General features: G+C 26.0%; 2 protein-coding genes and 1 pseudogene across 6 annotated transcripts; 1 reads left to right on the top strand and 2 right to left on the bottom strand.

Moving 5' to 3' along the window:
- Positions 1–481: 481 nt before the first annotated feature.
- LOC112680531 lies at positions 482–3,978 on the bottom strand. 5 transcript variants are annotated; one of them, XM_025550637.1, is made up of 6 exons: positions 3,746–3,978; positions 2,944–3,176; positions 1,952–2,081; positions 1,797–1,878; positions 794–958; positions 482–638 (listed from the first exon to the last, which is right to left on the bottom strand). In XM_025550637.1, exons 2-5 carry the CDS (start codon positions 2,998–3,000, stop codon positions 835–837), a joined length of 393 nt encoding a protein of 130 aa, XP_025406422.1. In that variant the 5' UTR covers positions 3,001–3,176; positions 3,746–3,978; the 3' UTR covers positions 482–638; positions 794–834. The 5 variants fall into 5 exon arrangements, 3 of the variants coding, with proteins under 3 accessions (XP_025406422.1, XP_025406424.1, XP_025406423.1); XR_003148316.1 differs by lacking the exon at positions 2,944–3,176 and having other exon boundaries at positions 794–1,125; positions 3,746–3,970; XR_003148315.1 differs by lacking the exon at positions 2,944–3,176 and having other exon boundaries at positions 794–1,122; positions 1,952–2,086; positions 3,746–3,968.
- A 351-nt stretch (positions 3,979–4,329) lies between these two features.
- On the bottom strand, positions 4,330–8,584 carry LOC112680527 (elongator complex protein 4). The gene is made up of 7 exons (XM_025550631.1): positions 8,431–8,584; positions 8,323–8,358; positions 7,990–8,105; positions 7,453–7,669; positions 6,607–6,845; positions 6,328–6,516; positions 4,330–4,443 (listed from the first exon to the last, which is right to left on the bottom strand). The coding sequence occupies exons 1-7, from the start codon at positions 8,558–8,560 to the stop codon at positions 4,345–4,347; spliced, it is 1,026 nt and encodes a 341-aa protein (XP_025406416.1). The 5' UTR covers positions 8,561–8,584; the 3' UTR covers positions 4,330–4,344.
- A 1,950-nt stretch (positions 8,585–10,534) lies between these two features.
- LOC112680506 lies at positions 10,535–11,270 on the top strand (annotated as a pseudogene).
- Positions 11,271–12,302: the final 1,032 nt, after the last annotated feature.

The following is a 12,302-nucleotide window of genomic DNA, read 5'->3' on the forward strand; positions in this document are numbered from 1 at the left end:
AAATCAAAATTGTTTCAGGAGCTAAGACCTTTTTTCATTTTCCACTTTACATTTTCAATGGTATATACATGATAATTTTGTAATTTACTTAAAATAATTTAAAAAATTTTAAATAAATTATATTAACTATATATATTCTTTATATAATTACTCTCCTTTAATAACCAAATAATATTATTATAATTCAATTTTTATGGTTGTTTTCAAAACTGAGATTTTTTTTTTCATTTACCTAAATCAAAATTCCTCCGGAAGTCGGAGATCATTTTTTCATTTTTAATGGTACAAATATGATTGTCTTATAACTTATTAAAATATTATAGAAATATAAAAAAATATTTAAATTTATGCTTTATTTCTGACTTTTTATTAATCAAGTTTAAATGTTTATATGAATAATTAATGTTTTATGAAAAGTAATAAGTTATTTAATAGTTTTATTAAAAGGAAATATTTACTTCTACAAATTTTTATAGCATTCAGACCTTGAAAATTCTTTAATGTCATCTTTAATACCATTAATATCAATCAATAATGAGAAATTTTTAGCTATTACTGGATCACTCAGTCGACTTGATACACCACTATTTGCCAATATCTATATCACCACATCAAGGACACTCTTCGCAGGAGCATTTCTGAAAAAGATTATTGAACAATAATTGTTGTATATGATGAAAGGAGAACATAAAATAGTTTAATGGAATTTTTTTACCTTGGAAGTTATAAAAAATACATATATTTATTTTCTTATTTTGAATGGAAGATAAAGTTTAATATTTACATAAATTACCTCAAGTTGCCACTATGTTGAAGATTTGACATTGTAGTGGTTTAAGTAAATAAAAAATGTAATAATCTGGTGTAGAAGGAATAAGATGCAAGTTCTGCTATACCATGTGTGATGTTTCGGTATTGTTCCTCTTCTTTTGGCCAAAAGGTACACTTAGTCACTGACCTATAGAAGGGCCGCTATGAAACATTGTTGGACAACAAGATTGATTGACAAGGAAACAAATTAAAACGGTGTTTGAAACATCACAGCAACATAAACATACTATCAGTGTTCACGAAAAGACAACAATTTACAGAAGAGCCCTCGTGATTATGGATGTTGCGATACTACTGAAATTAAAAAAATATCATAATGGTTCAAAAATCAAAAGTACTCGAATGGTCAAATGGTATCAAAGAATAATTCTTTTCTAGAAAAATTATTTGCGCACATGGTAGAGAATTTGTTTATAAAATTCGGTCATCATACTAAAGTCTATACTTTATACGACTGTATTTGTTATTTCCATGAACCAGAAACTACAGTCCACAATACAATAGTGTCAATAGGTTTATAATAAACCTTTTTATCATAAATTATGTATACTGAGTTCATTTTTAGCCATGGAAATAGTAAAAAGTATTGCACAAAATATACAATATGTTTAGATTTACTGATTTATATACCGATTAGATGAAATATAAATTACAAATAATGATATAGGTACCTGGCAAAAAACAATTAAAAATTTGTTTACATACAGCATTTTTATCTGTGGTTCATGAACCATAACTAGTTTTAGTTAAATATTAGAAAAATGGCATATTTTAAGATATACTAACATTTTGAATTCATTCTTAACTTGGAGAAAGAAAACTTTAAAATATAAAAATAATTTTTCATTTGATACTTATTCATATAGGTCGTTTTCATATTTTATTGTTATCAATATTTTAATTATATTTGTTACGATGATAGGACTAAGTAAAAGGATCAATATTTTTTTTTTCGATACTCATACCGGTCGTTACGTTTCGTTATTTTCATTCCATTCGTTACCAAGTGAAAGTATCGATACTTTTCTTTCGATATCATGTCTCTACCTGTAAAACCATAGATAATAGTTAGATACTTCTTTGACAGTAGAAATTAATTTTTTTATAGATAATACATTACATGCTTTTATTAAAGTTAGATTTAGGCGGTGCGATGCACAATGAGTGTATATTGCCTTTGGTTGCAAATTTAAGATTCTAGCTTGAACTCCGCGGTATTTACCAGACATATTTGCTCCACCATCATATCCCTGCCCTCGTAAAAATTCCAAACTTAAACCAATTTCTTTTAATTTTTGGACAATTGTATTTGCTAAATTTTCACCAGTACATTCATAAACCGGAACAAAGCAAATAAAATTTTCTTTTATTAAGCATGATTTTAAATCAACATATCTAATTGATAAACTCATTTGCTCAATGTGTGATAGATCAGAAGTTTCATCACATGAAATTGAAAAAAATTTACATTCATTCACCTCTTTTATTAATTTGTCTGTGATAATCAAGCCACATATATCGATCAAATTATTTTAAATAGTTTTACTAACAAATGTTGCATTTTTTTGGAGCCGATTCTAAGTGATTGCGAAGATCTACATCGGCCGCGTCTATTCTGAACATCAACAATTCTTTGGATATTCCAATATTAAAATAATTTTTTGCTTGGTCATTTGAAATCAGATAAATTAACATCGTCTCTATGCCTCCTTATAGATATATTATAACGACCACAGAAAATAATTGTTTTAATTATAGGAATTAACTTCTTTTTATTTTGTTTGACAGTTTCATTTAGTTGGTCATCAAGTCTATTGTTTTTTGTTTGCCTTCAAAACATTTTATAAATTCTAAAGATCGCACAATTGCTGTTTTATGATATTCTCTTTCCATATGTATCTTAAAATCGTGTAAAGCATCTTTGTATTTTATCATAGGAATTTCTTTTAAGACCCCAAGCCTTTGTCCTCTAATCCCACCAAACTTTGGTCCAAAAAGTACACATACTTTACAAAACGCTCCTTCTCTATTACGACTATAAGCTAACCAGTAGTGCTTATTTAGCCATTCAATTTGAAAGCTTCTTTTATGACCTTTTTTATTCATACTTACAGGGAAAATATAATTTTGTTTAGGTGACCACGTTTCTTTTAAATATTTGTAAAGCATATTTGGATCATTTCGAATTTTTTGATTTGCATTTTCTTCAATGCGATATCATATTGACTGTTAGAATCGACTTCACACGAATCAGAAAATGTAGCTGGCTCTGACTCTGTTGGTAACACGCTTACATTTTCTATACCTTCACTTGGAGATGGATTATTTTCGTCACTTGTTTTCAACTTTTTAAAAAAAAAGTTTATTTCACTTTGTCGTTTTTTGTGACATTTTAAAACAGAATAATTGAACATGAAACTACAAACGAAAACACTACGCACAACAGCAGTACATGCGAGTACAGCACGAAATACGAATTACACACGAGTGACACGACGACTGTAAAATTACTAACATTTTAAAACAATAATAGTAATATAGAAATGGATTAGTGAGAAACGTCTTACAAATAAAATAAAATAAAATAAGATAAGATAGTGATGGCCAGTAAGAACGATACATGGCAAAAATAGCCGATCTGCCGTCTGCGTTAAGGCGAAATGCCTTTATAACCGCATAATAAAAGAAATAGTAATATGTTTGGGAGAATTTCTTATATAATGATAATATAATAATAATATAAAATATATGTAATGGTAATATTTCTTAAATTATAATATAATGTGTTTGAGCGAAACAATATAAAAGATAAAATTATAAAAATTAATAATAAAAAATAATAAAACCTAACTTATGCCAATGGGAGGGGCCGAGGCCCTTCGGGCCCCCCTTAAATTCGCCACTGAATACTCACAAATGAAATGATACGTTGCCTGTATTATCTTTAGAGGATACATGACAAACAATGCAAGTACGAACCATAGCTTGAAGACAAATGATAATTCGTACAGAATCGGGAATACTTCAATTTGTAAAAATGTTAAATAATTTTAAAATAAAATGCGTTAACAATAAAAATATTTGTTATCATCATAGATATCTTCTATTATCATTATGAAATAAAACTAATGATAAAACCCCTTGCTAAAGTGAGTGCGCTATATAAAAGCAGTCTATCTCTCATCCACATTCCGGACCGCGACCCCTTGTATTGTTAATATATGATTGGCCTATCCATTCTTCTATTATCTATGGCTGTGACTATGATGACTGTTATCAGTTTTAACAGTTCTAATTCTAATCTAATACTATCTTTAATCTTGTGTAATAGTATATACTATAAATACCTATGCTATCAAATATTGTATACTGTGAAGAGTATACTTCATTATTTGTTAAATTAAAGATATTTAACAATTTAAACAGTTAAAATATATATATAATGAATAAAAATTATATTTTTTCTAGTTAAAATGTTATATTCATATAAATAATTAATACAATTTTAACAAATTAAAAATTTAACCTAGAAGTAGTTGAAGCACATAATTGCTTGTTTTGAATATTTTCATTATTCTCGTCATCGTTTAAGCAAGGTGGTAGATGCAGTTTCTATAAAAATAAATACAATATATTATTATTTATTAGAAGTTATTATGAGGTTGAATATGAAAATACTATGCCACTATCTATGATGTATCAATAGTAACAATATCATATAATACATGGTCTAAACCAGTCATTTTTTCTATTTTTTAGTGAACTGCGACACAAAGTGTGTAGTCAGAAACTGGAAGTGTACACTACAGATTTGAAAAGTGTGTACTTACTAAATACTAATAACCAGGGCTCGGGACTTATAGCACTTAAAATCATTAAAATAAGCGCTTAAAAACATCATTATAAGTACTAAAATAAGCAATTAAAAAATTTAAAATTAAGCAAAAATATTTATTAAAAAAAAAGAACTATAAAATTCTAACTAAAAAATCAAACAAAATAAAAATAAATCTTCAATTTCAAGATTAAGGATTTTATGGATTTTCTGAGGGATTTTTCTGAAAAAATAAAATGTAAACTGTTCTCTTTGTTCTTGATCATTCTGACGTTTGACACTCAGTTCTATTTTCAGCGTTGGAATATCTTTGTTAATCCTTCAACGATGCCTAGGATGACAACGAACTACGTTATATCGTAGATTAGTATTAATTTTAATTTTAATTTTATAAAAAACGACAGGAGAAAACTATAAAAAAAAACTATAAAAACAAAAAAAAACTGGTCAAATAAGCAAAAAAAAGCTAAATAATTTTTTAAAATCTTTGGAGATAGCTGATAACAACCACTGTTATAATAAATAAAAATAAATATATCATATTAAATAATGATAATTAGAATAATATAATAAAATATTTAGTATAACTAAAATTCTAAAACCTTTTCATTCTTATTTTTGACTTTTGAGCGTTATAGTATTAAAACTTAGAAAATCCGTTTTAAATTATAATAATGCCTCCTTAATACTAACAAAAATTTTGTAAAGAATGGTTAAGTGATCCACTATTCAAAAATTGGTTGGTTAAACTAGAAGATAAACAGAAAGTCTGTTGTAAATTTTTTAAATGTGACATAAAATCAAAACTTTATGATTTAGTTCAACATTTTAAATCTAAAAAACATTTAGTGGCCTCCAAAGATTTTTTTACTTTTAGATCAATTAAAACATTTACAAAAGTGATTTCAATAAAAACAGCTGAAGCTGAAGGTACTACTTGTCTGTTTATATATAGCTTGTTCTAGTCGTATCAAGGAAAAATATATTTAGCCTAATCTAGCTTTTTTTCATAATAGTAATGCTTATTTTAATAGTTCAGCAATGGCAACACTACTGATGAGGACTTAAATATATCTATTAAATATTAAATTATATGTCCCACATTAAAATTAATAATTTGTAAATAGTTTTAAGGTTTATAACAGACAAAAGTATATTTTCAGTTTAAAAATAGAAGCTGGTCTAGACCATATAGTCTTAACTCTAAATACTAAGAATTCATTAATATATGGCAAACATTGTATGGCATATAATGTAAAATCATACAAAAAGAAATGCTATTACAAAACCCACCAGCCCATATTTTACACAAATATCAAGTGTCCTGGTGTCTTCGTAATAATTAAAATCATAGGAATTTTAGTGTATTGAAATATTTACTTATTAAAATCATAGAATATATTAAATCTTAAAAAAAATATTTTTTTTTTTTAAATCTAAGATTAGTAAATTAAATAAGATTTGTAATTATCAAACCCAATCATTTTTAATAATGCATTATAAATATAGAATATATCAGAAAAAAATTACTAAAATTAACATTTAACAAACAAACAGATTTTTATATAAAATTGTTTAAAATTAAATTTTATTAATTATGTTACCCTAGTAGAAATATAACCTAATCAAAAAATTACAAATTAATAAAATATTTATAATACCTCAATACATAGTTTTTTCCTTGTGAGTTTTGTAGCCCAATCTACACATGATGGTTCATATAAAAAGGTATTAAATGACGCTAATTTACCAATGATAAGCTTTCCATTATAATCTGCACAAGAACTTAATTCCATTGGCTTAAGAATTAGCACTGTATCGACAAAATGTTCTATTCGACATTTAATTATCTAATAAAAGTAAAAATTTTATATTATGATAAATATATTTAGATTCGTAATATTTAATAGCTGAATATTTAAAATAAAATAAATTCTTACATTATTTATTATTTGAGCTCGAGTTGTTATAAGACAAGTAGCATATGAAGAACGTATAAGAATTCGAAGTTTGTATAAAAATTTAACAATGTCCATATCATTAGAATCCCAAATAGGCGAAAACAAATTATTTATTGTTATTCTTAATACATGTCTTTGTTCAACAGGAATCTTCGTACTAAAACCATCTGTAGTTATAACTTTATTTATGAATTCTAACAAATGAGAATAACTAGTACCTGATAGAAAAAAAATCAAAAAAATAATTAATATTACAAGTGTACTTGTTTAAAAATGAAAAAATTAAATTGTATTGTTTAAATTATAATTTTTTTAAAATAGTATCTAGGATAAAGTTGGGTTTTTAGTAGGTCGAAAATCTACCTAAATATTTAGTTAATAAACTAAAAATATATTGAACATTTCTTAGTGTACATAATTAGCTTTATAAGTAACCTAATAGTTAGAAAGATCCTTATTTACTTAAAATTATAATAATTTTATTAATTTCTAAGCAAATAAATACGATTTGGATAACAGTGTAACATATTTAAAGATATATGTCTCCATATTATTTTAAGTTTTCTAAACAGTCCATTTATAATCAGAGCTTAATTCAAATATAACTAAAAATACTGAGAATTTATTAAGTTAAAAAAACTGAAAGTTATAACACTATTTTAGATGAAGAGATATACTTTTTTTTATAGTTATTTAAAATTTTATAAGTTTAGTCAATAGTTATGCAAATAATTTATATTTATAGAGTTTAGTACTCATTGGTACCATCCTCCAATTTATTAAAGATCAAACTTAATATATTATATTAAATATTAAGGTAAATACTTTGGGATTGGACATTTGGCCAGTATTTAATGTTTTGTAATTCATCAGTAGATATTTTTGCTGACATATCAAATGTATGTCCAAAAGATATAGATGTCTGATGTGGTTTAGAATCATAAATTGGATTTTGACTATACCGCCATGCTATTTTAAAATCTTCAACAACACCTGTAGGTTGAAAACTTTCTTCTTGAATAAGTTTTGGTAAATCATTTGCCTAAATAAAAAGTAAATAAATGAATAAAAAATATTTAAAGAAATAATTTTGAAATTTATGGATTATTTTAACTCAAAGTAGAAAAAAAAAAATTCTAATGAATGTTTAAATAAAATTAGTTTTAATTTAAAAAAATTGTTTCATAAAATATTGTTATTTAGAAATATAAGAATTGTAAGATTATACAAATATTTTATTCAATATCAAAATAAGTATTGAATAAAAGATTCTGAAAAATATTAAAACCGTAAAAAATTAATAAAATACTTGTATTTATTAATTTTTAATATGTCTACCATTTATTCAAAAAATAAACTTACAATTGTTTCTGGTTTCTTCTCAATATCAGCTATTAAAATAGAATGGTCACAAACAACTCCTTCAGCAATAAAATGTTTTGTAATCAAATCAGCGTTTCGGCCATAATTTTCTTCTTCTACAATTAACAAAATTAATTAATTATAAATAAGAGTAACCTTACAGATAAAAAATAAGACAAAATAGACTGATTATTAATATAGAACTCATAAAAAAAATAAGAGTTAATAATATAGAACAATAAACAACAACATAAAATGTAAACATAAACATAAACATGTTTAAAATAATTGGAAGTGGTATAATTTTATATTATTGTTACATTATGTCCTTACCTACAAGGGTAACTGTGCCAATTGGAATACCCCCATCTGAAATATTTAAGTTGATATAGTAAATGTAGATGAATATAAAGAAATAACATTGAAATTTTATGCTTTTACCCAAAACAGCATCCAAGGAAACAATTCCGGTAGAAATTAAGATTTGGTTTTTAGCCACTGATGTTTTTGTACCTTTTAGCTTTAAATTTTTTCTTTGGCTAATTGTATGAGATTGTAAAATAAACGACATAATGAGGAAACAGAAAATATTTGATTATGTATGCAAAATAATGATTAAAAAATAAGAAACAATTTAATATTCAATAAATACTAAAATGTAATAAGTAAATGCATTTGAAAGTGAAAAATTGTTATCATTGTTTATCGAAGAATAATATAATCTAGTAAATTAAAACAATTTATTTTATTTACATTATACTACAAAATTAACAAAATAATTATTTATTGTATAGAATTTAATATTCATAGTCAGTGATATAATTCTTAAATTCCAAATCTTCAACTGTTTTACCTCGTGACTGTTATCAATTATCATAGTACTAAATAGTAAATCAAAGTGGATATATATATATATATATATATCCACCTTGTAGTAAATATTTTATTATCGGTTCTTATCGTCAGACAATTATGTGAAACTTGTGATACGACACAGACAGTGGCGCCGAACACGTACTTTCATGGGGCGATTCCCCCTTGTATTTAACTTTGTGCAAACGAGGATTCATTGGGGGGTCGGTAGGGCACCCCACCCCTCCGTTGGCTGTATCCATAGGCGTACGCACGGGTGGTGACTGGTGTACTTGGGCACCCCCTGAAATATCGTAAATGGAGGTCTATAATTTAAGTCTATAGTAAGGGGCCTGTATTTTAACTGATTTTGTTCAAATTAAATTAAATTTATTCGAAAATATTTGGTAAAAAATAAATGATTTTTCGTAATAGAATAAAACTAAATTTTCTACACTTTCATGCAAACATGTATTATGATAATATAACAATATATATTCAGTAGTAATGGACTACAAAAAACAAATCGTGAATAATTGAAGCTATCTAAGAAAAATATACGAGATTCAAGGAAAAAATTATTTATTGAGACTAATATAGCACAATATTAAATAAGAAATTAAAGTTATGTTACACGTTTTGTTAAGATAGGGCCTAAAAGAATTGTAGGTACCCTCTGAAATACAAGTCTGCGCACGCCTATGGCCGTATCAAAATGTGTTACCTATTTAATTTATTTAAATATAATATTTTGTATAACTATAAATTTATTGTTATATTTTTCAGTTAAAAATCTTTGTATTTTATTTTTATAACAACTTTATCATTTATTATGATTATACTACATTATTATTTTGACTGACTGATCGACGACGGCCGTCGACTGCCATCCACTTATAGGGTTTAAGCCTGTTTCACACCTGTCCGAAACAGCACAGCAGAATACCGAACTGAAACGTAAAGGCATATTATCATTCATGAGTTAGAATATTGTAATTTGTTTTAAATTTTTTTAGTAGATGTTATAGTAAGCCATCGGGTAGCAAACATCCGCTAACATAATATATATATAATACAAAATAATACATAATATATATATATATATATATATATATATCATGTATTGATACTGATGTGGCAAAACCGAAACGGAAACCAATATCAATACTCAGCTACCCGGCCAATAAAAATAATTAGAAGTCAACTTATAAATAGCGTGAGTACCGAGTTAGAATATAAATAATGATATAAAATCAGTTAGAAAGGCTATGTATATTCAACGAAGAAAAAACTTTCCTCCTTACCCTTCATCTTTAGAAAATGCCATTATGCAACTTAACGAATTACAAAATAAAGATTTTTTAATGTTTAGAGGGAAAAAATTTATACATTTACCCGATGATTGCACTTTTATTTGCTTAACAACTAAAGAGAATCTTCAATGTTTGACAAGTTGCACAGATATATTTTCGGACGGAACATTCGACTATGCTCCAAAATTTTTTTTGCAATTATACACCATTCATGGCTATAAAAACGATGTTTACGTACCTTTGGTATACTTTTTTTTAAAGGATAAATTTAAAAACACATACATAAATGTATGGAAATATTTAATTAATATATGTGAAAATCAATCACTACTTTTTAAAATTGAAATATTACACATTGATTTTGAAATTGGTGTTATTCAAGCAACAAAAGAAGTTTTTCCGGATGTCAAAATTAAAACATGCCGTTTTCACTTAGGACAAGCTTGGTGGCGCAAAGTAAGTTGAATCAATATGAATATTTTTTAGAAATAATTAATCAAAATCAATTTTCAGATTAATGGCAATACAAAGCTAAGAATGGCATACAGCGATCAAAAGAACGATTTACAATTATGGCTTAAATCATTTTTTGGACTTTCTTTCATCGCTCCAGATGACCTGGAGGATGCTTTTGTAGAGCTTATAAGTACGTGTCCAAATATTACAGATGGACAATTATTTTCTGACTATGTTTTGGAGACGTATGTTGAACCTGGTTGTTTATTTCCACCTATTTTATGGGCTGAAACGCCATCACTAAATCCTAGATATATATTTACTAATAAGTCAAAAAAATAAAAATTGTTTACTATATTCATACATTTCAGAACTACAAACGGGGCTGAAAGTTTCCATAGAACATATAACGCCTAGTTTACTAGTGCTCATCCTCCGACATCTGTTGTTATAAGTACGCTTATGGAAACTCAGGCAGAAACCGTCACTAAATTATCAACTATTTCCAAAGGAAAAATCAAGCCAAAATCAAAGAAAGAACTAAAAATAATCGAATTTGTGAGTAAACAACACAAACAATATCTAAAAAATAAAACACCGGAAAACTTACTTAAGTATTTAGCTTTAATTGGAAATAGATATCAGGGCTTTAAAATTTAAATTTTTTTCGATATCTATTCGAATATTTTATATTATTTTATTACAATTTTTTATTGAATTAGACTGAGTGTGAATATAAAGTATCTGTTATTTTTTGTAACTATTTGTACTATTTAACCTAAACACATATAATTTAATACATATATTTTAACATACAATACACATACAATTTAACCTAACAACATATACGACAAATCACAAATTTTTTTATAATTTTTTTAATAATAATAATTATTTTATATTTTAATAATAAGTTGGCAATGTCGCATCCAATTTCACACGCAATCGTACGCTTTTGAAAGGTCAAAAGCGTGTTCTTTGTTATTCCGGCACTGCGCGCAATCGTATGCCCAAAAAGGTAAAACGCGCGCAATCGTACTCCACCGATACGGCTGTATCAAGCGTATAGCTTGTAACTTAACAAATGTAAATAGTAAAACTTTTGGTTATATATTTGACGTGATTCAGTATCGGATATATTATTATTTATCTTTTTTTTTTTTTTTATATGAACAATTCAAATTTGTTGTCATTTAACAAGTTTTCATTAGAAAAGGGGGATCCCAAAGACTATGTGAAATCGAGGATGATAAATCATATATCAGCAGAAGACACTAGAAATAAATTAAGTCACCCAGCTGTAAATCCGGATAGTGAAATCAAAACAAGTCTTTGGAGAATAATAACATAAAAAAAAAAGTAACAATGATCTATTTTTTTTTTATTATATCTTTTTATTTAAATTTTTTTGTCAACATGAAAGAAATAAACGTGATATAATTCAAACGAAGCGTGAAATTTTTTTGTATGTCATATTATACATTTATACCATAAACACGTACTTTCTAACTTTGAAAATAGAAAGAGATATGAAGAGCGGTTAAATTAAAAATCAATACCCACTTAATAAAATAATTAGTCCATTTTTTTATCATGTAAAAGTGTTATAGAATGAATACAAAAGTATAATATTCTATCATGTTTTAAGCGAATACAAGTAAAGTGAATATTGTTCGAGCAAAGCGAGAAAAA

This window comes from Sipha flava, unplaced genomic scaffold (assembly GCF_003268045.1).
Source record: "Sipha flava isolate LNK unplaced genomic scaffold, YSA_version1 177_pilon_pilon, whole genome shotgun sequence".
Taxonomy (NCBI): domain Eukaryota; kingdom Metazoa; phylum Arthropoda; class Insecta; order Hemiptera; family Aphididae; genus Sipha; species Sipha flava.

Bases quoted from the DNA above. Each gene is read 5' to 3' on its own strand.
- LOC112680531 (XM_025550637.1), bottom strand. From the start codon at position 3,000: ATGCTTTACAAATATTTAAAAGAAACGTGGTCACCTAAACAAAATTAT. The intron at 1,879-1,951 runs GTAATGTATTAT...ATGGTTTTACAG, and splicing joins TCTAACTTTAATAAAAGCAT to GTAGAGACATGATATCGAAA. The intron at 959-1,796 runs GTATGAGTATCG...GCCCTTCTATAG, and splicing joins ATAACGAAACGTAACGACCG to GTCAGTGACTAAGTGTACCT.
- LOC112680527 (XM_025550631.1), bottom strand. From the start codon at position 8,560: ATGTCGTTTATTTTACAATCTCATACAATTAGCCAAAGAAAAAATTTA. The intron at 8,106-8,322 runs GTAAGGACATAA...TGTTAATTGTAG, and splicing joins TGGCACAGTTACCCTTGTAG to AAGAAGAAAATTATGGCCGA. The intron at 4,444-6,327 runs GTATTATAAATA...TTATTTTTATAG, and splicing joins GGAAAAAACTATGTATTGAG to AAACTGCATCTACCACCTTG.